Source organism: Mytilus californianus, unplaced genomic scaffold (assembly GCF_021869535.1).
Source record: "Mytilus californianus isolate M0D057914Y unplaced genomic scaffold, xbMytCali1.0.p SCAF_4, whole genome shotgun sequence".
Classification (NCBI taxonomy): domain Eukaryota; kingdom Metazoa; phylum Mollusca; class Bivalvia; order Mytilida; family Mytilidae; genus Mytilus; species Mytilus californianus.
Genome location: NW_026262690.1, coordinates 96,582,754 through 96,609,841, shown reverse-complemented (window position 1 = coordinate 96,609,841; position 27,088 = coordinate 96,582,754). Strand labels below are relative to the sequence as shown.

Below are 27,088 nucleotides of genomic sequence, written 5' to 3'. Positions count from 1 at the left end.
GACCAAGATTTTCACTAAAAATCGTAAATAATCAATATAATATTCAATGACTTCTCGTTCGAGACACTTCCAAAACAACGACTCTCAAACACGTGATCTCTCGCAAAAAACCATGTGATCGTATGTGTCGTAGATAGGCGGCAAATTCATAAGAACTTCTGGTTTGACGGACTCGAGTGAAAACTACGCAAAACAAAAATTGACGCGTACAGGTCAGAATTTCAAAACACTTTTTGACTTGAAGAAGTCATTTTATTCTGACTTGTTTATGTCAGAGCTCTGACTGACAAGTGACAATGTTTTTTTTTTGCAAAAATTTATGTGTGTGTAAAATCAGAATAACTCATTAATTTGTTTAATGCAGATTATTTTTTATACCAGTCAGATGCTGATAGACCATACATGTCAAAGGCAGACCTGATTAGACAGGCACAGCCCTTAGCTGACAAGTCTTTCTCTATTGTAAGTAATAAATTAGATCGTAAGTAATAAATTAGTTTATAAGTAATTGAATTAATTTTATGCTTGTTAAATTGATATGTCCATATGGGCATTCAAATCAAAGATATTTTGTTTGTATTTACATATTTACAATTTGATAAAAAATACGTTTTAACTCTTTAAGTATTACTAGTAAAGAAAAAAGGTTTCAAAAAATACAGTGAATGCTCTTTTACCTTCCAACTAAAATGGAGCTGTAGAAATTTGAATTTCATTTCAGCCAGATCCAAGTTGTAGATACACAGCATGGTCATCAATGGGAAGCCTCATCAACAAAGGACTTGTTGTAAAAGAAAGTAATCCAGCTAAGTAAGCAATCTGAAAAAAAGGAAGCAATGAAATCTTTATAGCATGGTCAGCATTTTTTATTATTATTACAAATAGTGTGAACAGAATTAGAATGATCAACATATCCTTTCATTCACGTTTTAAAATAATGATAAACTTATTCTGAAAGAAAATTCAAAAGTATATCATAGTAATTTAGATAATTATTTGATATATGTCCTGTAAACATAAACATTTTCAAAATACTGTGGTTCTTCAAAAAAAGAGCTAGAACACTGTTAAAGAATATTTGAAATTCAAAAAGAAAAATAATGTTCTTATTCATGTCAGTAATATTAAACAGAAATTGGCATCTTGGAAAATTCAACCAATTGTTAAATAATTTTCCATAGTCCTTTTCAATGATTTTAAAGGTTTGAATACACAAATACCAAAACTTTACTAAACCAATTATCTTCCAATAAAGGACATGTTACATATAATGAAAAAGCTCTAATGTAAGTATTCATAAGGTAAATGGAACATATCAAAAATTATATTCAAGGTACAGTTTGACAGAAGCTGGATGTGGTATTGGTCATAGATTAGAAGCTGTAAAGGATGGTGCTGCTGCTCCTCCTGGAAACACAAACACAATAAGAACTGGAACAAATGATATACCAGCAACACATGTGCCTCAAACTGTAACATCTAGTGCTAATGATATGTAAGTCATATTTAAGATAATTGCTCATGTCATGTTGGAAGATTATGCATACATGTGATGGACTGTGAAACTCAGATCAGGAGATTGGGAAATTTTGGTCAGGAGATTAGGACTCAGATCAGGAGGTTTTTAATCGACATAAATTTTGTCGTAAATGTAACAGTGTGCTGTAAAAATTGTCTTTTAAATATGTTTTCTTCAACTTTCAATCCGAATGTATTATGTATTAAGTTTATAGTACCCTTGTACTTATAAAGTTTCTTTATCTTTATATTCTACATGTTCAATCTAACATTCTTTTTTTTTAGTATGTTCTTTAAATTTTTCAATTCATATCTTTTATATCGTTATTCTTTAGAACAAACATTGTCATCAGATCATTTGTTTACCTATCTGCATTTGCAATTAGATTTTATTTGATTAATACAACAAATGGAAGTTTTTAACGACCTTGACTGGCTATACAGCCCTTGCACGGTCGGTGTTTGATTAATCAGAAGGTCATAGTTATTATATAAATTCAATTTAAGCCTTGAAAGAAAGTATAGAACCCTCAAATAATTTTCAAATTATTATTTGAAAATTATTATTTGACATTACCTGAAGTTATATTTTACCAGTAAATCAATTAACATGCATAATTATATGACATTTCCTAAGACATTTAAAATCATTTAATTACCATCCTTTTATGATTATTTGATCAATTTATATTTTATTTATATTCTTTTAAAAATTTAAATTATTTAAAGGAAAGTAACTTTAAACAGGATAAATCAAGGGAAGTAACCCAATATATACACAAAGTTTTTATTACACAACGGCAGTTAGCCTGAGGTAAAAATCGTTGATTACCAGTATGTTTGACACCCAACCTGACAAGTAAAGCCATATAATTATGCATGTTAATTGATTTGCTGGTAAAATATAACTTCAGGTAATGTCAGTTACACCAGATGTCTGAGATGATATGTTGGGCAGAAATTTTTCATTCATGAAAATTTCATACACGGGATTTTTTTCTCTTCAACAGGAGGTCGGGAGGAGACCCCTGAAAACGGGATTATTGTACTCCCGTCGGGAGGTTCACATGTATGATTATGTGTTGGAAAAATTATATGGAAAAATACATTTTGCATACATCTGTCCATTCATCAGTCCTTATATACATTTATTACATATTAGCATATAATACTGCCAGGTGCAGCTACTCCCTTTTACTTGTGTAACACCTTGTCCAATGAATAGAGATATTGATGTTTCTGATATTGAAACTCAATTTCTTTAGAAGTATACTTGTCCTCTTATACTCGTTATAATATGTTTTTCTCCTCCTTTTAAACGTTGTTTGTAAATTTTGTAATTGTTCCATGTTACAAGAAATGGTTATTGTAGTCAAATTTGAATTAAAATAATAATAAAGAATATTTTTCTTCTTCAGAAATATAAACTTTAAGTACATCAGAGATGATAACACAGAAGTAATCACAAAAGATCAGGCTGCTGTTTCCATTGATGGTCAGTATTTACAAATAACTGCATTATTTTTATATGCCCGTCAAAATTTTGACAGGACGTATTATGGTATACAAATGTCGTCTGTCCGTCTGTCTGTCCGGCGTAAACATGTCGCACCGTAACTTGAGAACGACTTATCCAAATTTCATGAAATTAACACAGTTGTTTCTTATGATGGTCAAACGATCTGTATACTTTTTGGTGAAAATAAGATTAAAACTTTTTGAGTTACGAGACTTAGTAACTAAAACAGGTGTGTGATTTTTTTTCACATGTCGCGCCGTATCTCAAAAACAATTTATGATTATTCCTTAAAACTTTACACACTTCTTAGTTATATTAATCTTAAGATCTGTATACTTTTTGATGATGATTCAAAATTTTATTTTTGATTTATTGAGTATTTTGTAAAAAAAGGGGGAGGGTTTTTCACATGTTGCGCCGTATCTCAAAAACGATTTATGATTATTGCTTAGAATTTTACACACTTCTTAGTTATATTAATCTAAAGATCTGTATATTTTTTGGTTTTGATTCAAAATTTTATTTTAGAGATATTGATTTGTTTTTTTTTTAAAAGGGGGGTTTTCACATGTCGCGCCATATCTCAAAAACGATTTATGATTATTGCTTAAAATTTTACACACTTCTTAGTTATATTAATCTAAAGATCTGTATACTTTTTGGTTTTGATTCAAAATTTTATTTTAGAGATATTGAGTTTTTTGTAAAAAAAAAAGGGGTTTTTTCGCATGTCGCGCCATAAGTCAGAAACTTTTTATGATTATTGCATAAAAATTCACCCACAAGACGACGGGCGTATCATGCGCTCTTGGCGCAGCTGTTTATTTTATTTTGATTTCTATGAAACTCTTTTTTTTGTAGTAAGGGAGAGATGAATTCAAAGATCTTTTTATTCCTGTGCTTATTGAGACAGTAGTAGAAAATGATTGTTGTCTTTTTTTATCATTTTGTTCATTCATCCATTTAACAATAAGAAGATGCTGTTTCATTGCTAAGGCCAAAAAAAAATATATGTCTGTTTACGGTTACCCGACTGACCCTACTTTTGAGCGCCGACCCTAAGTCATTTTATTTCCGTTGTAAAGTGAAAAATAAACTGAACTCGTGTCAAAAGCGAAGTTAGTGTTGCAAATAATATAAATCAATTGCCTGATACATCCTAATGTTCACAATCGTGAATATGACAGCTGTTTTAAGGAAATTCGCAACTCGTGTGATGAAATAAACACTTTGCCGCCATTTTCCAACCAATTACCAAGGGAAATAATCCAATCATTAAAAATAAGAGTAAACTCGGCCCATGATCAACTCGGACCACGACAAGACGAAACGGCATGACTCAAAATCATGTCACAAAAAATAAAATGAAAAAATAAAATAAAATGGAAATACCGACCTACCTACCCTATTTTTTTAAAGTATGTAACCTTAAACAGACATATATTTTTTTTTGGCCTAATGAGACAGCTCTCCCCCAGGGACCAATGGAAAAGGATGTAAACAACTATTGGTCTTGTCACTGTCTCCAACAATGAGCAAACCCCATACTTGATTGTAAGCTTATGAAAGGTCCTGGCATGACAAAATGTGAAACAATTAAAAATAAACAAAGTCCTGATTTATGCTTAAAAATCAACAAATGAAAAATAAATATAGCAGACAGCGACCAAAGATAATAACTGTATTACAGATTCCTTTGTCTGTTCACATTTTAAATGTGAATTTCTCTTAAATAAAACTGACTGAATTTCAGTGAAGCCATGACAGACTCTCTTATATATCATTGTGTACCTATTTTTTTATCATAGCGATGGGGTTTCCCATAGCAACATATCAGCATTTCCATGCCTATTAAAAAGAAGTATTCCATATTTTATAATTTACAAAAATTGAAGCATTGTTCTGACGTTTATCATATTTCCAAATATCTTTTTCAACTTGCCTTGTTTTCTCATAAATCGGATACTACTGTATAGAATACACAAAAATATGACTTTTGATGCAAGTTTGGTCAAATCTTATGTTCCAGCTTATCATGCTTCAACTTACATATGCTGCCAATTGGCTCAGAACGTGATAACAATTTTTTGTATATCAGCTGTTATCTGATTTTTTTTACATTGGTATATTATTTGTTTACAGTATATGCCTGTTTGTTATAGACACATTATTTAATTTGTTAGATGAATTTTATTTCAGATGATATTGGATTTGGATTTTTAATTAAGTGTAATTATCAAAGATTGTTGTCATCAGGCTTGCTTTATAAATTAGACACCAGCAGGTATGCATATATAATTATAAGCCAAAAGAAATTTATTACCAAAGTTTGTTTTTATAAAAGCTTGTAAAACACTTATGACACAAAGCATAGCTTAGACATGAGTTACATCACATTTTGCAATATCATAGTTATAGATTATCAATGGTTCTTCAAACAAGAGGGTGTTTCTCAGCTACAATCTAGAGATGTGGTCGAGAAACATCCTCGATATTGAAAGACCATTGATAATCTTTTTATCACTATTTTGCCTATGATGTCGTTGATGTTTATATTGACAATGTCAAGTGCATCCTTAGTTTCTGACGATAATTTTCTATCTCAAGCGGGTAGCATGATATGAAAAATTATCACAAAAAAATAGCAAAGGAAAAATACACAAAATAGCGATAATAACAGAATATTAGTTCATATTATTGTGTTGCCTGACATCAAAGCTGCAGGGACACATAAGGATCACTTTTGTCTTCTCGCAATGTCATTATCTGTGTCTTCCATTTCACACTTTGTAATCATCAACTTCTTGGAAATGGCTTAACAGAATTCATCCAAACTTCCACAGATTCTTCCATATACTGCATGTTACATGTATATTGATTAAATTGCCTATTACAAAAATGTTTGTTATGAATAAAAGCAAATGTGTTTATACTTCAATGATGCAGCACACCAACAACACAATACATCCAAATAGACATCTAGAGTTCAACATACAGTCTTCAGAAATAGATGATTGTCTATATTGCATTATAAACTCTAAATCTGACTGAAATAGAAAGGATGTAAAAATGTCAAACAAAATTACCAAAGATTTATCTCCACCAAATTCCTTGAAGGACAAAACACTAAGATATAATTAAATGAAATCTGGAGAGTTGACACCCACTTAATCATGCTGTTTCCCTGGCGTCCATAACATTCAATAATATTCATATTGATATTTGTATAGTATTGCTAAAAATATACGACTACGTTAGATTAAAAGTAAGCTTTGATTGTATCAATGACAAAAGTGCTTTATGGTTATACATTACATTGAACAAGCTTTTCTTTTTAATAGTTCATTTATAAACTAGCCTAGGGATTATGTAGTGTTTTGAATAAATTCTTTGATTGGCCTTTTTGTTTTATTAAAACAGACCAATGACTGATCATGTTTATGCCTACATCAAAGACAGTGATGCACCAGATGTAGCACCAGGTGTTCCACCTTTGCCAACTCTCAATATCACACCAAATATTGAAGTTCATCATCCCATACCAATCATCCCTGATCATATACCAGGTAAAGGCAACTTTTTCAATTGTTTTGAACATATAGAACCATTGCAAAAGTGAAGCTATGAATTGAAATATCATTACAAACTCCATATAAAGCAACTTTTTAAAATCAATCAAACTTTAAATTTATGATGACTTATTGTATTGTACATGCATATGTTTATATGTTCGTTAAAACTATTATTTAAACTATAAAAGTAACTGTTATAAAAATAAGGAGATGTGGTATGATTGCCAATGAGACAACTATCCACCAAAATTCAAATCAAGTGGTGTAAGTAGTAAGTGGCCAACCATAGGTCAGTTTAAAGTTCATTTGAAGAAAATTGAAAAATAACCTTAAAAATAAGTAATAAAGTAATAGATTTGATAAAAGTTAATATTTTCAATTAAATTGGTTTTTTTACCACTTAATTGTAATTGGTATATAACGGTATTCAACTTTATTGCTGCTGATGATTATAAGAAACCAAATGATGTATATCAATATGCTATGATAAGTTATTTTCATTTGATTTGTTGCAGAACTTTAATCGCATTTAAAAAAATTGTCTTACATAACACTAAACTGTGATATACTATTTCCAAAAATTTTACCAACATTACAGAAGTCCCTATGTTACTTCTATTTATTTTGGAGATAATGTGGTGTATGATGACATTTGATGATCAGCAAAAAGTAGATGCATTATCAAAAGTTTAGCTGAGCAGATTTTACAGAAGCAACTTCTATTTTTATTATGTTTTATTTTGACTTTTTTAAAAAGGTTTAACAGAATGTTATAACATAATCAAAGTAATAAGATTGATGTGTTGAGAATCTTTAAAAGCTTATTCATATTTTTAGTTCAAGAAGCAAAAAAATCTGTTCAGGAAAAGAAACCTAGACAAAAAAAGCAGCAAAGTTCGATGTCAAATCCATCAGCAGGACTCAAATTACTTCCTTTGTTAGATAATCTACCTCCCATTCCGTCCTTTTCAAAGATTCAAGAAACCATAGAGCTAGATTCTCAGAGTTCCCAGAGCTCTATAAAGAGCATCAGTTCAGTATCATCTACATACAGTTTACCAAGACCAGATTTTATACTAAGACCGGGGCAGTTTGAAATAGTTTTGTGCATTGACAATAGAGAATTTTATGGAGGAGGGTAGGTCTAATTATCTAAAAGGAAGACCTGCTTGGTTCTTCATTGATTGCATTTAGCGACATGTCATGCAGAATGTTTTGTGGTCAAATAATAGTCTCTTCAAAAGTTACACTATGAATAATAATTGATCTTATTTGTAGATATCTGTAGATTTTCTAAAAGACACTAAAGTTGGACAGAGAATTCCTAGAAATTAAAATTGAAAGCTTTATGTTTTTAACTATAGTAAAGAAAAAAAACCTGAAAACTCAATAATTATATCAAGCACAGTTTCAAATGTGATAGAAACCACTGATACCTGATAACTGTGGATAGTAAACTAGTCCACAGCTTGTTGTTATTATAATATTCAACTTGGATAACATTGGAGATGAATAACTGTTACATATTTACAACTTCTGTTTTTATTGTAAAACAAATGTTTCAATCAGGGAAACAGTTTTAGAAACTATTTAATTCAAATTTGAGAAATAATCTTAGAAACTGTCTATTCAAAATTTAATGATGTGATAGACTGAAAATTAACATCCTTTATAAAGCATATTAAATGTTATTGAACAGATCACTATAGTTGTATGAGTTAAATTGATATAGTTGTGTTAAAATCATAAAGTTTTTAGAGAAAATAAAACACACTATATTTGTGACAAGTACACTAACTGTTGTAATATCTATAACATGTATATAGGCAGTCTTTATTTTTTTTATTTTGCATGTTAACAAAACAGAAAGAAAGGCAGTAAGAATTTGCTACCAGATCTTATGAAGAATGGTATTAACTGTGATTTAAGAGAATTGCAAGTTGGAGACTTATTGTGGCTTGCTAGAGAAAAACCAGAATACTCACGAAGTAAAACTCTTTATAAGATTTTGTTGAAAAAGTTTTTATTTCGTATGAAAAATGTTTTAATAGGTCCAGTTGTATACCATAAGTTTTCAGATTCAATGAAGTTGGGACAGTTTTACATTGTATTATGAACTGATGACTCAAGCATAAGGTTAAGATTAGATCTTTTAAGAAAATTTAGCCCAAAATTAGAATTTTTTGGTATTTGTTAAAAAGTTATGATGACATAGAAATCTAAAAAAAACAAGGTTAACAGTAAACAAGTAAAAAAGTTTAATTGTTTTATTTTGAAACCATGTAAAATACACATTTTTGGAAAATCAAGAACACAACAGTAGTATTATTAAAGCTACTCTTCAAAAGAATTGTTTACATATTTACCTCTGCCTGTCCATCCTTCTGTTTTTCCACACATTAATGTTGAATTTTCCGCAGCAACTACAAGTCAGAGGCTCTTAATATTTAGTACGAAGCTTCATATTGGTAAGCTATACCATATGATAGATTTTCAAATCCTTTGGAATAGGCACTTAAAGAACATTGTGGGATCTAGGTATGCTCAACCCTCACCTAACCTGGGACAGTAGTGTACCAACACAACATGAGATCTATACAAATCAGTTGGAAAGGGGTTGATTTGTCAGATTGGTATTAAGCATGAAAACAAGTAACATAACTGTGTTCTTTACATTGATGCTCATATAAGAAATGTTTTTCACAAGAAGTATAAATCAGCGCTTCTTGATATTTGGTACCAAGCTTCATATTGCTGGTAAGCTATACTGCATGACATCTTGATATTTTGTACCAAGCTTCATACTGTTGGTAATCTGTACTGTGTGACGTATTTTTAGATTGGTCACATATCTACTTATTTGCTGCAAACATCTTTTTTCATGTGCAAAAATTTCCCCAAGAGTAGGGATTTAAATTAGTGATTAACAACTCACAGTACATTTCTTTATCTTCAAAATTGATTGAAATTCAAATTTCTTACCCCCCAAAAACATGGTTTTGCCTCATATTTTGTTGGTATACCTTTTTTCAATGTTTACATAAAATCAACAATGTCTTCAGCCTTTCGCTTGCATTTGCGAATATATTAATCAAAATTTATTTTCAAATTTTTACTTTTGCATTAGATTTCCTGCTATGACACTGTTATAAACAAAACTGAATTTATGTGCTTTAGATTTTGCACCAGATCATAAACCCAAAGAACTTGTATTAGACTATATAGTGGAGAGAAAAAGAATGGATGATTTAGTACACAGTTGTACAGATGGTAGACTAAAAGATCAAAAGGTGAATTGTGTAATCTGTTTGATTTGAAAATATAAATTTACACTTACAGTTTCATGCTCAACTCAAGTTCATCAGATTGCTTTAAAAATTAATAAAAAAATTTTGATGCATCACAGAATATTTTTTAGAGTTTAAAACATAACTAATTTTTGTCTCGCGTCGACGTAGTTGAAAAAGACTTAGGCTTGCTGTTTCTTTCAGTGTGTCAACATTTCAACATTGGCATTATATCATCAAAATTACAAAACGTGAGAGAAATCTCTGTGTCAACAGTTTATTAGAATTGTTTTTATTATTTTACCCTTGAAATATAAAAAAGCACAAGTCTTCCAGATTGTACAATGCCTTTGAAATGAGTAAAATCTATTTATTCACAAAAGCAACTGTAAAAAATGTGTTTTTAAAAATTATAGTTGAGTATACTTTATGGTATTTTATTTTAATTAGTTCAGATTGAAACACTGTGGTTTAAGATGTCCTGTATTTTTGGTGGAAGATCATGGATCCATGCAACACTTCAGTATCCCAGAGAGTACTATCAAACAAACAATGACCAATCTTACAGTAAGATCTGAATTACAAACTTATTTATCTTCAAATAAGATAATAGTAACAAATCTAAACAAATCTTTCAGTAAAAATTTAAAAACAAGTCAAAACTTGTCTTATCTTAAAATCTAGTTCTACAAATTGTATGTAATATTTTGGTAATGAATAACTCTCTCACATGGAACAATTGTAAGTTTTTGTCTCACCTGCAACAAAAGTCGCAGAAAGCTAGCCATAAGGATTGCTTTTCCCGTGACTGCTGTGGCTGTGGTGGCATCAACAATTGTTAAGTTTTCTGCTCAAGTTAGTTTGATAGGAACTACTTGTGATAGATCATTTATTTTTAATATGAAGTTGCATTACCATCGGTACTTATCAGTTTGACCATTATTTCGAGTCCCTGTCCCCTTGATCATGGTCCAGTGGTTTTGAATTATTTAGCAATTTCCCTCAATGTTAAGTTTTCTGCTTAAGTTAGTTTGATAAGAACTACTTGCGATGGATCATTGATATTTTATATGAAGTTGCATTACCATCAGTACATATCAGTTTGACAACTATATTGAGGCCCATGCTAGATAATGGTCTAGCGACTGAATTAATAAACCATGTTGCTGTCCATCAGATGGTCTTTTTCTGAATTTTATGCCGACAGGCGAGACATATCTCTCTGTCAACAGTTTTTTATACTGAGTTACTTGTATTTAAAATGTAACGGGGAGATTCATTAATTTTTAGGTTATAGATGGATTTCAATTGAAGAGAACAAAAGGCAGTAAGGAAACAGTGGCATATTTAACAATTATGACAAGACATCTTCAGCGATTATATAGGGTTTGTTGAAAATACCATTAGACTTCTGACTTCTTTTACCATCCTCTAGTTGTACACCCATATTTCTAAGTAAAAAACAAGTTTCAGTTAATTACCATTTTATCAATTTGAACATGCATTTGACCTTACGGTCAAATTACTTTATAAATGAATAATGTCACAAATTTTGCAAATTTTACCTGCTATGAACTTGTTTTGGAGGAATGAATTTTAAAGATCATTTTGAGAATATTTTTCGCCTGCGTTACGTACATTGTGATCAATATAAAAATAAGTTACTATCAATGAAAGACAATGGACAAAGATGTTAAAGTTTTCTTTCTTTTCAGATATTTGTATAACCTCATCTTTTATTTTCAGAACAAAACATTACATGCCTGTAGTATTGATGAGATTCAAGAGTACAACAAAATATTTGATATCAATGATAGTGAACAAAAGCTGATCACATTTGAACATTTCAATGTAGGATCAGTGAAGTCTAAGGTAAAAAAGAAAAGAACATTTTAAAAAATTCAAAATAAAACACAGACTTTTGTCTTACCTGGGACTTTTTCATTACAGAATATGAGACTAAAATATGTTAATCTAGTGATTGCATTAACTTCTTTGATAAACCTGAAATTTTCAGAAGGTAGAACTAGACAATTCATATTTTGTATATAAATAGCTTCTGGTATGAAGTTTACATCTGTATGTCAGAAGTCCTTGATCTCATTTCCATGGTTCAAAGTTAAAATTTTCTGGATGTCAGTTTTTGTCTCACCTTGACGGAGTCAAAAAGCGAGACATAGGTATGCTGTTTCCAACGGCAGCAGCGGCGTCAACAATTGTATTTGTTTGTGATTAGGTCTAGTTTATGGTGAACCACTTGTGGTTGGTCAATGATATTTGGTATGCACTTGTATTAGCATTGGCACATCTTATTTCCATAGAGATTATTTGGCCCTGCCCCCTCAGTCATGGTCTATTGACTTTGAAACTTTTGCTTAGTGTACATGTGATTAGTTTGTGATTAGGTCAGTTCAAGGGGAGCCATCAGTGGTAGGCCAATGTTAATTGGTATGCAGTTGTATAAGGATTAGCACATCTCATTTCCATAGAGAATATTTGGCCCCGCCCCCTCAGTCATGGTCTGTTGACTTTAATACTTTGGCTTAGTTTACATGTATTAGTTTGTGATTAGATCAGTTCAGTTTAAGATGAACTGCTAATGTTGAGTCAATGCTGTTTGGTATGCAAATATATTGGCATTTGCAAGTCTCGTTTCCATTGAGATTATGTAGCCCCACCCCCTCATCATGGTTCATTGACTTTGAAACTTTTACAGTTTACAAGTTAATGTTTGTGTTTAGGTTTGTTTAAAGGGAAAGACTTGTGATAAGTCAATGGTATTTGGTATGCAATTGTATAAGCATTGGCACATCTCATTTCCATGGAGATTGTTTAGCCATGTAAAGTCAGTCATGGTTCATTGTCTTTGAATACTTGCATAACTTACATTTTAAAGTATTGCTATTTTAATTTCAACATTTGCATTATCAAAATTACAAAAAGGCGAGACATATCTCTGTGTTAATAGTTTATTATATGTATATGCTCTGAGTAAAAGGACATTTATAATTTGGTGTAATCTGTTAATGTGTGCATGTTTTTCTTACAAGGGTTATCTAACCTTAAGATTTTTTCATTGTTCAATGCTCATAATTAAGTTTTTGTGCTTTGGTTATTTCTCTATTACTATGAGTAATATGTTAACTACTGGTACAGTTTGGTTTGTAGAATCATTGCCAGTTTGATATGTTTGCTTATCAGGATTCACTTGATCATCTCTTATTTTCATGGTTTGATTGTTAATTTGAAGTTTTGTGCTTTCTTTATTTATAGAATAACTATATATGATCTGTTGAATAATTGTAATCTTTATGTCATCTTTTTGGTTTTATGATTCAACATTTAAATATTGCTCGTAATTGTATAATTTTCATTTTATGTTGACTTTTATTCTAAGATACAGAGTCATATTTTCATATTTTGACTAGTTTTAATTTATGCAAAATATCAATGATAATGTGAAGAAATAAGATTATATAATGCAGTATGAATTCAAAATCACTTTGTGCATATATAATGCAAAATATTTTGAAAATTGCGTTGAATGGAATAATTGATGGGTATAAAGTCATCATTTTGTTATAAGAATGAAATTTTAGGCAATTGCACCAGATGGAGTGTACTATATATTTATAGATATTAACAGTACAAGAAATGTTTGGTAAACAGCTGATACAACTCTACGGAATGTCTGCAGAAAAAGCTAAAGCTATCAGTGATAAATATAATACTCTGAAAGAGTAAGTATATTGTAACACATACATGAAGGATGAATAGACTTACTTATCATATTTTTGGATGTTTTTATTCATGTTAAAAATGTAATTTGGCTAGTATCACATTTCGCAGTTTCAAAATTTTGAATTCTGATTGTATTTTATATGTGCAGCATGTATTGAAATAGCAATCAATAATTCTGCATTTTATCTGCTGTTTATCAATCCCTTTAATATAATGTACACGACGATTATTGAATTAACAGTGATACTATAAAACAGTTGTTTGTTATAATTATGTTTATTCAAAACTGCTATTTATAGTAGTATTATTTTATAGAATATAGTTGTATGTATTGTTCTTTGATTGGCATCATTAAATGTACTTATGGACTTGGAATTTGAACATTCTTGACATAAGTCATATATAATAAGTGAGCTATATAGTTTATTAATAACTTAATGTAAGATGCCATGAGGAAGGTTAGAGTATTTGGAAAGCCAGCTTCAAAAAATTGTTTGATTTTTGGACTAATTAGCTTATGTGTGGAACTTGTATGCTTTTGAGTATTTACAAATTTTATCCTGAATGTTCATGCAATATTGTTGCTAGACATGAAGTAACCAGTGTTGACGTAGTTCCTTTTAGTAGTTGATGAAGCCTGTTGTGGATTTTATTGACTAAATGTCAAAGGGGGTGGGGGGGGCATATTAATTGCAGGTAACCCAATTGTATACCCATCCATCAGCCCAAATATAAGATAAATGGTTTGCCTGTCAAACTTCTCTGGTAAAACCTTTTTACTTTGTAGAGCAGTTGTATGTAAACTGAAGATATGCATGTAGACAGATTTTAACTTTTTTTTCAGTTTTCACAAAATCGCAAAATGACCAGTTTTTTTTAACTATTTATATAGTAAATTGTGGGAAAGTTTTCCCTATAGGGTACATGGTTTATCAGTTAACTTCCTGTTAACAGATTTAAAAAAATCCTTTATTGTATCCAAATCTTCAGAAATACACCGCTATTGAATTATTGTCTTCCCATACTCTAATTCGCAAACAGCTTTTCAATATGCAGTTACCTTAACAATGACATAAATTTGTAATAAATGTAAACTAGAGGCTCTCAAAAGCCTGTGTCGCTCACCTGTATTTACTGATGCTTTGGAAATCATGTAAAATAAGGTTAAAATCATAATTAATAGTATTAGATATTAGATATTATAATGATATCTAAGATAATAACAAAAAACTGCAAAATATTTGTAAAATTACTAACTCAGGGGCAGTAACCCAACAACGGGTTGTCGGATTCGTCTGAAAATTTCAGGGCAGATAAATCTAAATCTGATGAACATTTTTGCCACCTGTCAGATTTGCTCTAAATGCTTTAGTTTCAGAGCTATAAACCAAAAACTGCATTTTACCCCTATGTTCTATTTTTATGTCAATAAATACGTTACCATCATAAATTCTGATTTCATCCATCTGCGCAAGTCTGACAGGCGGAAAACCCCAAATAAAAATATCATCCAATGAGAAGAGGGATGACCAAGCAGTGCCCGTATAACCATGCCTTTATATCATCCATTTAATTTCCGCCTGCGCATCGAGACACATGTGTTACAACTTACAGAGAAGACTTTTAAGTTTTTTGTTTTTTCGATAGTGAATATTGTAGGTATCCCCATACCATTGTTTATTAATTATTGTTGTTATAATATTATATTTTATAAGTATTTAACTTCATACTTATTTAATTATGGAGTTTAATGCTTCCAGTCCTTTCGAGGCCATTACAGGTAATGATGTTTTTTTAGACAGTTTGTTACCCTTTACTGTTACCGCAACAACGGTAAGGCAGGGAACCCCTCCTATTAGTAGTCAACTAACCGACGTTTTTACTTCGGTGACTACTAAGACTGGTCAACAGACCCTCAATACAGGTTCTGTCGGTTATCATGGAGGTGTCCCTACCATTGCCACTGTTACGCACACTTTTTCTAGGCCAGTTGACACCACTGGGTCTATTTCATCCTACCCTGGTATTTCTATGGGTCTAAACTTACCTGGGTCTAGAGCGCCAGCGTCATACTGTGGCTTCACTTTACCTGCTTCGGCTAGTAACGCCATGTCTTGGTCTAGACCTCCTTGGTCTCAGGGTTATCCTTATTAAGGCTTTCCTGGTCAGGGGTTTCATGGTCAAGGGTTTCCTGGTCAAGGGTTACCTAATCAGGTTTTTCCTAGTCAGGTTCCTGGTCAGCCTTTCCCAGGTTTCTGGCCTTATTGTGGACCAATTACCACACCAGTTATTGTTCCTCAGAGTACTACATCTAATCTGTCAGTTCCTGCTCCTCCTTTAACAGTGTCAGCTAGTAGTTGTAGTAGTGTATCTTTACCTGCTGCTCTGCCTACCTCTTCTGTTAGGCATCAGTTTAATCAGGTTACTGACTCTGGCCCCTCTTTAGATGGGTTCAAGAGTATTCTGGACAACTTTCGTCAGTCTATTTCTTCTGAATTGACGTCTTTCTCCAACCGCCTGGGTACGCTAGAGAACATTGCCAATAAGTCAAATTCTCCAGTGATTTCACTCCTTCCAGATCATAATATTGGAAGTGACCCGGAGGACAGTGATGAGGAAGAACGCTTTTCGGTGGCCCCAGGCAGTCAGGAAGAAGGTTTTACTTCTGATGAAGAAGGTGATAATCCAGCTCAGGTCTCTCAGAATGTTTCTCAACCTTCTGTACCTGTGTCTATCTCTTCTTCTGTAATTGGTCATTTTTCTACCAATTCCAGTAAGGATCCTGAGGCAGAAGATACTCCTTCTACTTTGAAGGATCTTAGAGATTCGGTTTATACCATTATGAGAGACATCAACAAGGTACCATTTCAGTCTCCTCCCAGACCCAAGAGACTTACCTCTACTTTCAAGGCTTCATGTGGTCTGTCTATAGACAACGCTAAGTCACATACTAGTTTTCCACAATCCAACCATATGTCTACTTCTCTGCAGATCATCAATGATGGGATTGTGGCTAATGAGTCCCAATTTTCTCAAGTGAGTGGTTTTGGGCTTGCCTCATTTACTGAGCAGTTCCGTTCTAAAGATTATGATATCTTTGATTCTTTCTACCTTGGGTAAATTTGGTACCTAAATGTGACAAGGTTTTTTCATCTTCGATTGCTTCTAAACCTGCCGATGGACTGCGTCTTTCTCAGTCTGTTTGGTCCAAAACGGAGAACCTTCTCAGGAATGCCTCTCATGTTTTAGGCACTGCTGAACATTTTTTATCTGCAGTTTCTCCAGTACTTAAAGACTCTTCTCTTCCACCAGAGGTCAAGCCTTTTCTATTACAGTTGGACAAGGCTTTGGGTGCCTCTCAGTTGTTGATTATGGGTTCTATAGCCAACTGCACTTTATCCAAAAGAGCTGAAATTTTGGATAAAGCAAAGGTTTCAGATAATCTTAAGGATGCTTTAATTAAGTCTCCCATAGATGATAAGATTTTTGGGTTGCCACTTAATGAAGTACAGAAGCATCTCAATCAAACCCCAACTCCAGTGAAGGTGAATGTATCTCTTTCTGGAAATAATTCTAAACGAGGTAGTTATTCTTCCGCTGGAGGCTCATCTTATAATTCTCAAGAGAAGAGGAGGAAAATGACTAATGATGGAGGTAATAAACCTAAGAAGTCTTCATTCCCTAAGTCTAAACCTAACAGTTTTAAGAGAGGTGGCAAGAGGGCCAATCCCTCTTCCTAGGAAGTTGCCCCCTCGTACGTTACTGTCAGAACCCAATCCAGAGATGTACTACAAAACTCCTATTTCTCCATTGCCAGTAGGGGAGAGGTTAACTCATTTTCTAAAAAAATGGACAAGTATTACCTCAGATTGTTGGGTTCTGTCAGTAATTCGAGGGGATTGACTCTTCAAGTCAAAGAACAACCTCCTCTTTCTTCTGTTCCTATCCCACTGTCCAATAATCAAGATCCACAGAAGTTTCTTCTTCTGTCAACAGAAGTAGAGACTCTTTTGACAAAGAGGGCAGTGGAGGAAGTCCCTGTATCTTCAATAGATCCAGGTTTCTATTCTCGTCTCTTCCTTGTTTCGAAGAAGACAGGAGGAATGAGACCAGTCATTGATTTGTCTATCCTCAATTCTTACATGATTATTCCCCATTTCAAAATGGAGACCAATCGTTCAATCAGAGCTTCTATTCTTCCAGGTATGTGGACAACATCCCTGGATCTGACGGACGCTTATTTTCATGTTCCAGTTTGCCATTCATACCGCAAATTCCTTCGGTTTGTTTGGAACAAAAGGGTTTACCAATTCAGAGCTCTCCCTTTTGGTCTGTCAACTGCACCACTAGCCTTTACCAAACTCATGCAGGTAGCCATAGATCACCTTCATTCACATGCTATTCAGATTCATTCTTACCTGGACGACTCACTGATCAAGGAACTTTCTCCTGAGAAACTCTATCTCAATACCGATGTAGTCATCAGATTGCTTCTCTCTCTAGGGTTTCTCATCTCTTGGAAAAAGTCAGACCTTATTCCGTCTCAGGACTTTATTTTCCTAAAAACAGTTACTGCTCGCCAGTTTTCACAACTGCTAGGTCTCTTGAATTTACTAGCGGATGTTGTTCCACTTGGTTGTCTCCACATTCGACCTCTTCAATTTTATCTACATCAACATTGGCTCCCAGCTTCACAGGATTGGGAATTTACAGTTCCAATCATTCATCAGGAATTGTATCCTCATTTGGTTTGGTGGACTTCCCAAGCAAACGTTTTGAGAGGCCAACTTCTGTCGTTTCCAGTTCCAAATCAGACTGTTCACAGATGCCTCCAACCTCGGTTGAGGAGCCTATCTGGAAGGTCTTTCAGTTTCAGGAGTGTGGACTCCAGATCTTTTGAAGGAACACATCAACATACTAGAAATGAAGGCAGTTCTTCTTGCACTGTCTCATTTTCAGTCCCTACTGCAGAACAAATCTCTTGTTCTAGCATCGGACAACACCACTGTGGTGGCTTATTTGCGAAACCAAGGGGGAACTCATTGTTACGAGCTGTTCCTTTTAGCAAGAGAAATCCTCCTTCTTTGCAATCACCTTCATCTACAGATTGTAGTTCGTCATGTCCCAGGGAAACTCAATGTGTTAGCAGATGCTCTGTCCAGGACACTTACCCCAGTCAATACAGAGTGGGAACTTCTCCAATCAGTATTTCAGGCAATAACACTTCAGTGGGGGTCTCCTCATGTAGACCTGTTTGCAACAAGCCTCAATTACAAAGTTCAAGTGTTCATGTCTCCTGTACCAGATCCGAAAGCTTACGCAGTAGACTGCATGAGTGTTCCTTGGGACGGAATGTTCGCTTGCGCCTTCCCTCCGTTCAGATTTCTGTCAGAAGTTCTTCGGAAGATATCAGCAGAGCAAAGGTTGATTATTCTTATTGCTCCAGCTTGGCCCAAACAAGCCTGGTTTCCAGATCTTCTTCATCTGTCTTGTGCTCGTCCACTGGTTCTACCAGTACGACACAACCTTCTGTCCCAGTTCAAGGGCAAGATTCTTCATCCCAATCCAGAGAAGCTACATCTGTTCGTGTGGCTCCTCTCAGGGATAGCTTCAAGGAGAGAGGTATTTCTGAATGCGCAGCCAGACATCTCTCCCGAGCAGTTAGAGATTCCACTAACATCGTCTATGATGCCAAGTGGACTATCTTCAGTAGTTGGTGTAGTGAGAAGGAAATTGATCCTTTCCAAATTTCTGCACAGCAACTAGCAGACTTTCTGATCCACCTTTTTGAAGAGAAAGGATTATCTCCCTCTACAATTAAAGGCTATAGATCAGCTATTTCTAGGACGATTCAACTGTCTGGAGGTCCAGATTTTGGTAATAATGAATTCATTTCTCTTTTAGTTAAGAATTTCACTCTTGAACGCCCTAGATAGAGAGTTTTAATCCCGTCTTGGAATTTGAGTGTAGTTTTATCAGCTTTAAAAACCCATCCTTTTGAACCTGCTGAAAAGGTTGAAATCAAGTTTTTATTGTATAAGTGTTGTTTTCTTCTTGCCTTGGCCTCTGGTAGAAGATGAAGTGAAATTCATGCGTTTTCCACTGCTGATTACTGCCTTCGTTTTAATAGGGATAAGTCATCTGTTACTCTATTAACGGATCCAGCCTTTTTAGCCAAAAATCAAATTCCGAGCAGCGGTTCAGAACCAATAGTGATTCCAGCCCTTCCTGATGATTCAAGTTCTAAAGTACTCTGTCCTATCCGAGTCTTACTTTTATATCTTCAGAGAACACGGAGTCTCCGCACCTCCTCAAATTCTAGGTTATTTATTCCTATTTACAAAGGAAAACAAGATTTGTCTGCTAAAACTATTTCAACTTGGATCTGTAAAACTATTCAATTAGCTTACAACTCTTCTAATGAAGAACTTCTGAATAGTATGCATGTTAAAGCCCATGATGTTAGAGCTATTTCTACCTCCTGGGCCCTTTTTAATAACGCTTCTTTAGAGGAAGTCTTATCTGCAGGTTTCTGGAGAACTGAAAATTCTTTCATTTCTCACTATCTGCAGTCTTTATCTACTCAAGCTCAGAGTTTGTACTCCTTAGGACCTTTAGTTTCCGCACAAAGAGTTGTTTTTCCTCCTGCATCTTCTGGTTCAGGGGATTCAGCTTTGCGTTAGATTCTATATTTTACTCAGAATTTATGATGGTAACGTATTTATTGACATAAAATTGTACATTTTTAAAGTAAAATGAGATTTTATTTAATAAATACTTACCATCATAAATTAAAGGTCCCTCCCAACCTCCCCTTCATCCCCTGTTTTTTTTCCTAGGGCTTCTTGCTTACTTTAGGAAATTAAATGGATGATATAAAGGCATGGTTATACGGGCACTGCTTGGTCATCCCTCTTCTCATTGGATGATATTTTTATTTGGGGTTTTCCGCCTGTCAGACTTGCGCAGATGGATGTACTCAGAATTTATGATGGTAAGTATTTATTTAATAAAATCTCATTTTACTTTAAAAAAGTACAATTTTGACCAAGTTGGCCATGATGGTTGGAAGGCAGGGTCATCGGACAAATTTTTTAAACTAGATACCCTAATAATGATTATGGCCAAGTATGGTTAAATTTGTCTCAGTAGTTTCAGAGAAGAAGATTTTTGTAAAAGATTACAAAAATTTACGAAAAATTGTTAAAAATTGACTATTAAGGGCAATAACTCTTAAAGGGGTCGACTGGCAATTTTGGTCATGTTGACTTATTTGTAGATCTTACTTTGCTGAACATTATTGCTGTTTACAGTTTATCTCTATCTATAATAATATTCAAGATAATAACCAAAAACTGCAAAATTTCCTTAAAATTACCAATTCAGGGGCAGCAACCCAACAACAGGTTGTCAGATTTGTCTGAAAATTTCAGGGCAGATAGATCTTGACCTGATAATCAGTTTTACCCTATGTCAGATTTACTCTAAATGCTTTGATTTCAGAGATATAAGCCAAAATCTACATTTTACCCCTATGTTCTATTTTTAGCCATGGCGGCCATCTTGGTTGGTTGGCGGGGTCATCAGACACATTTTTTAAACCAGATACCCTAATGATGATTGTGGCCAAGTTTGTTTAAATTTGGCCCAGTGGTTTCAGAGGAGAATATTTTTGTAAAAAGCCAACTACGACGGACGACGACAACGACGACAACGACGGACGCCAAGTGATGAGAAAAGCTCACTTGGCCCTTTGGGCCAGGTGAGCTAAAAAAGGTGAACAGAGTACTTTGGTTCCTATATATGCATGCATTTGTTCAATAATTTCCTGAACATTATAATCACCAGAAACTTGTTTCATATGACTTTTAATTTTTTACAATACAGGTTGTTGTATTCATATAATGAGTGCAGAACTGAGAAGGATAAAGAATTAATGCTAAGTGGAATAAAATGTGGCAAGGCAATGAGGTATATAGAAAATTTTTATTCGTCAGTTCAAATGTGACTTAAAAATAAAATCTGTTTATTGCCCCAAGACTTGTTGAAAAATCACTTCTTACTGTATTGTTTGTCAGCTCAATCATTGGACTTACAACATCTTAGAAAGTGTAGTTTATGGGGCCAAATAGTGTATGACATGCAGTTTTTCAGTGACAGCTGATTAAATTGTAAACAAGCTTTTGTAAGTTTTGAAATTGCTTCCCAGAGATTTGACATGTTTTGGTCTCGGACTCCTGATATGTTAGGAATTTTTCAACTCTTTATTTAGGACACCTTCATGAAATTGCAATTATGTGAATGTTCTTTGTAGATATTTTGGACTTGTTCCTGTAGATTTTGTGTTTTGTAACAGTGAGTTCTGTGATATATATTTTTTTCAGGATCTGGTTTTTCTGCAGTTATTTTTGTCCTGTCATAGTTATTTAATTAATTTATAGTTTTTTTTTTATAGTTTGTATAATATTTACGTTGAAACACTAAAATCATCCAGTTTATTTAATTTTAAATATATTTTGTATTTTGATGTTACAAATTGGTCATTGGTTTGACCTATTATGGAGATAAACCAATGACCTCCTGCACTTGATGCACACTCGCCAAAACTACTAAGTCATTTACTGTCAACAGTGATAGTCATCATTACTAAGATATGACCCAAAGCAATTATAGGCTTGTGGAAAATTAACTCAATCATTTCAATTAGAACACTGCTACTTTTGATTGCTTTCATTAGGAGATAACAATTAAAAGAATGATATATATTTCATACAAGAATGCACACGCTGAAATGTCTCGCCTGCTTTGCTACCATTGATTTTATGTTGATAACCCTAAATATAAAGTTTTACTACAAGTATCACATTAACTTATCATGATCAAAGAAAATGAGGTCAAGGTCAGATAAATCATGCCAGAAATACATGTTCATCATTCCATACATTGAATATAGTTGACCTATTGCTTATAGTTTACAAGAAACAGACCAAAACATGAAAACTTTATATTGACCAATAAACCATGAATATGAGGTCAAGGTCAGATGAAACCTGTCAGACAAACATGTACACTTTACAATCATTCCATGGATCAAATATAGTTGACATATCTAATATAGTATCTAAGAAACAAACTTAACCAGGAAAACTTATCATTGACCAATGAACCATGAAAATGAGGTCATGGTCAGATGATACCTGCCAGACAGACATATAAACATTACAATCATTCCATACATCAAACATAGTTGACCTATTGCTTATAGTTTAAGAAAAACAGACCAAAACACAAGAACTTAACATTGAGCAATGACCAGTGAAAATGAGATCAAGGTCAAATAAAATCTGTCAGACTGACATGTACATCATAAAATATTTCCATACACCAAATATAGCTGACCTATTGCATACAGTATTAGAAAAATAGATTAAAACACGAAAAATTAACTTTAACCTGCAAACCATGAAAATGAGGTCAAGGTCAGATGACACCTGCCAGTTGGACATGTGCACCATACAATCATTTCATTCACAAAATATAGTAGACCTATTGCTTATAGTATCGGAGATATGGACTTGACCACAAAAACTCAACCTTGTTCACTGATCCATGAAATCAGGTCGAGGTCAAGTAAAAACTGTCTGACAGGCATGAGGATTGTGCAAGGTATGCACATACCAAATATAGTTATCCTATTAATCATAATAAGAGAGAAATTAACATTACAAAAAATCTTAACTTTTTTTCAAGTAGTCACTGAACCATGAAAATGAGGACAAGGACAAATGACATATGGCAGACAGAAACTTCAGAACATAAGGCATCTATATACAATGTATGAAGCATCCAGTCTTCTACTTTCTGAAATATTAAGCTTTTAAGTAGTTAACGCTGCCGTGGCTGCCCCATCACTATCCCTATATGGAGCTTTCTGTGACAAAAGTCGTAGGCTCGACAAAAACCACAAATTTATCTCATCAAAAGACAGTAATTGTATAATATGCTATCATTTTGTTATAAATTGTATATTTTTAAATGCAATCTACTATACTTGACATTTAAATGCAACAAGAATAGTAGCATTTTGTTTTTTACTAAAATGAGCTAAAATTGTTACTGGATATGAAATAAACAGCTGCGCCATGAGCGCATGATACCCCCGTCGCTTTTTCAAAGAATAACATTCCATAACTCCTAAATGTCATATCAGAAATTTATAAAAGAACTAAAGGGAGCTCGCATCAATAGAAATAAAGCAGTCACCAAAGTTTCATGAAAACTGCTCAAAGCACTTTTGAGTAATTCTCCATAAACTGGAAAATCCCCCTTTTTAATGAATATAAACTGTTATCACAGAGATATGTCTCGCCTTTTTGTAATTTTGATTATGCAAATGTTGAAATTAAAATAGCAATACTTTAACATGTAAGTTATGCAAATATTCAAAGTCAATGAACCATGACTGAGGTACATGGCAAAACAATCTCTATGGAAATGAGATGTGCCAATGCTAATACAACTGCATACCAAATACCATTGACTTATTATAAGTCATTCCCTTTAAACAAACCTAAACACAAACATTTAACTTGTAAACTATGTAAAAGTTTCAAAGTCAATGAACCATGAAGAGGGGGTGGGGCTATATAATCTCCATGGAAACGATACTTGCAAATGCCAATAAATTTGCATACCAAATATCATAGACTTAACATTAGCAGTTCATCTTAAACTGATCTTATCACAAACTAATACATGTAAACTAAGCAAAAGTTTCAAAGTCAATAGACCATGACTCAGGGGGCGGGGCCAAATATTCTCCATGGAAATGAGATGTGCTAATGCTTACACAACTGAATACCAATTAAAATTAGCCTACCACTAATGGTTCTCCTTGAACTGACCTAATCACAAACTAATACATGTTAACTAAGCAAAGTTTTCAAAGTCAATAGACCATGACTAAGGAAGCGAAGCCAAATAATCTCTATGGAAATGAGATATGCCAATGCTTATACAACTGCATACAAAATATCATTGACCTACCACTAGTGGTTCCCCATAAACTGACCTAATCACAATTTAATACATGTAAACTAAGCAAAAGTTTCAAAGTCAATAGACCTTGACTGAGGGGGCAGGGCCAAATAATCTCCATGGAAATGAGATGTGCCAATGCTAATACAACTGCATACCAAATATGATTGACCTACCACTTGTGGTTCACCATAAATTAGACCTAATCACAAACTAATACATTGACAATGAGAAAATAATTTGTTGACGCTGCCCCGGAAACAGCATACCTATGTCTTGGTTTTTGACTCCGTCAAGGCGAGACAATAAAACTATTATATACAATATTATACAGTAATTTCTCATCCCATATTCTAAATGCTTTACCTTTAAATGCAGAACTATTAACAGATATTCAAATTATTTTGGAACAATTATTTTTTTATTAACGCTATATTTAAAATCATGATTTAATCATAAATTTCCAAACTATATTTCAAACGTACCAGTACTTTGTAATGTCAGAAATTACATTGTATTGTTGACTTTAAGAACTCAGTCAACATCAAATTGACTGCTGCATAATTTGTCTTATTCACCAAGTAAAATAAGATAAATGACTTTGAAGAAATAAAACTATTGTACAGATAGAACTATATATTAAGAAGTTTTATTTTTTTATTTTTTAGGAACTTAGGAGCATCACAGAGTCGACAGATATATCAACTTTACTGTACCACTGGACCTTTGACTTAAAGAAATGTGTCATATCACTTAAATAAAGATACAATATATTCTAGTCAACATTATTGAGGTTATTCTCTTTTCAATTTATGTGATGAGGAAACAGAACTTTTATGACATTAGAGCCTTTCCTCACATTTGATACACCTTCATCTTGAGAAAGTGTCAATTTAACTTGTAAATTTGAGGGATGTAAACCAGCTTCATGTTAACATACAAGTAAATCATTTATATGAAAATAAAAGTGTTCCTATGTCCCCAGTGTTGCACATACTTTATCTGCCAAAGGGCAATAACAAAAAAATATCAAATTTTCTTTTAACTTTTTAATAAATATATTACAAGACATGTAGGCATGAGATTGCTAGCAATGATATTTTCCATAAATTTTTATTTTCTAGGGCATAACTCCTGTAAAAAGTCGACAAGAAATGTAGTTAGGATTGGTGCTTTCAATGCAATATTTAATATAACCAACATTTCAAAGAGACATTACTCCTGTAAAAATAATGCATCAGTGCTGATTTTCTAACTGACCCAAGATGTTCCTGATATAACATTATAAAACTCTGATATAAATTCCATAACAATCCTAAAAGAAATGTAGGTGTTAGAGTGCTTAAAATGCAATTTTCAATATAATTAATAGATCTTAATATTTCCAAGGGCATAACTCTTAAATGTAGATGACACTGGCACTGATTTCTGAAATTGACCATGGCATTGCTGATATATAAAAATTCCAAAAATCGTACACTCTAGATCACTTGCAATGCAATTTTCTATAGAATTAAAAAATAATTGATCAGCGCTGATAAACAGCTTCAATATAAATTTCATAACAAGAAATGTAGGCTTGCATGCAAATGCAATTATCTATATAATTATTACCAAAGGCATAACTCTTAAAAATAGTTGATCAGGGATGTCTTAGACATTGACGATTTAAACCTTCATATAAGTATTATTGCAATCCTGCAAGAAAAGAAGGTTTGAGAGCAAGTACAATGCAATTTATCATATAATTTATATTTTCAAAGGGCATAGCTGCCAGTATTTCTATGTCCCCAATAACGCATCGCCAGGGGGACAAAAAGGAAATGTGGGCTGAACATTAATGAGACATCAACATGACAATACATTCAAATAATAAAAAGTGAAACATGAACCTGGGAAGGGTCAAGATCTCAAAAAGAAGTTAAACCCTGCCACCTGTTTATGTGTGTGTTTCAAGTCAAGAACCTTTTCAGCGATATTTTTTAAGACTTAGTAGGTACAACAAATATTGGCAACCAAGATGAGCTGTTTGTAATTAATGAAATTATTCAGAATTTATTTTTTGGATTTTTTTAATATTGACTTTATTATTTTCAATAAAATCATTAATATTCCCAAGATTGACCCCTTCCATAATTAAGGCAAACCAACATGCTATCTATACAAACTGGCCATGAATTGACCTTTAAAAATTTTGGTCAAAGTTAAACCACTGAGATATCTAGCATAATAATAAGGAGGAACACCACTAATTCATCACCCTATTGATTTTTTTGTAAAATTCCTCAATTTCAAGCAGTCACAGCTCATTTGTCTTAAGTTCAAATAAGTGACCGACATTGCCAAACAAAGCAACACCTTATGGTGTCTTGTACCTGTACTGAAAAATTTAACATACCTTTAAATGCATATAA

General features: G+C 33.1%; 1 protein-coding gene across 2 annotated transcripts in view; it reads left to right on the top strand.

Moving 5' to 3' along the window:
* LOC127698937 (crossover junction endonuclease MUS81-like) overlaps nucleotides 1-25,462 on the top strand; it is a 44,263-nt gene extending 18,801 nt beyond the window's left edge. The window contains exons 7-21 of one of the 2 annotated variants that reach the window (XM_052202696.1): nucleotides 382-462; nucleotides 722-810; nucleotides 1,334-1,495; nucleotides 2,937-3,013; nucleotides 5,237-5,321; nucleotides 6,458-6,603; nucleotides 7,447-7,747; nucleotides 8,476-8,597; nucleotides 9,787-9,899; nucleotides 10,347-10,463; nucleotides 11,187-11,282; nucleotides 11,643-11,768; nucleotides 13,533-13,636; nucleotides 21,525-21,608; nucleotides 25,343-25,462. In XM_052202696.1, the coding sequence (XP_052058656.1) occupies nucleotides 382-462; nucleotides 722-810; nucleotides 1,334-1,495; nucleotides 2,937-3,013; nucleotides 5,237-5,321; nucleotides 6,458-6,603; nucleotides 7,447-7,747; nucleotides 8,476-8,597; nucleotides 9,787-9,899; nucleotides 10,347-10,463; nucleotides 11,187-11,282; nucleotides 11,643-11,768; nucleotides 13,533-13,636; nucleotides 21,525-21,608; nucleotides 25,343-25,409 (1,770 nt within the window). In that variant the 3' untranslated portion in view covers nucleotides 25,410-25,462. Of the gene's footprint in view, nucleotides 1-381; nucleotides 463-721; nucleotides 811-1,333; nucleotides 1,496-2,936; nucleotides 3,014-5,236; nucleotides 5,322-6,457; nucleotides 6,604-7,446; nucleotides 7,748-8,475; nucleotides 8,598-9,786; nucleotides 9,900-10,346; nucleotides 10,464-11,186; nucleotides 11,283-11,642; nucleotides 11,769-13,532; nucleotides 13,637-21,524; nucleotides 21,609-25,342 lie in introns of those variants that run through there. The other variant, XM_052202698.1, reaches the window with a different exon arrangement.
* The last annotated feature ends 1,626 nt before the right edge of the window (nucleotides 25,463-27,088 follow it).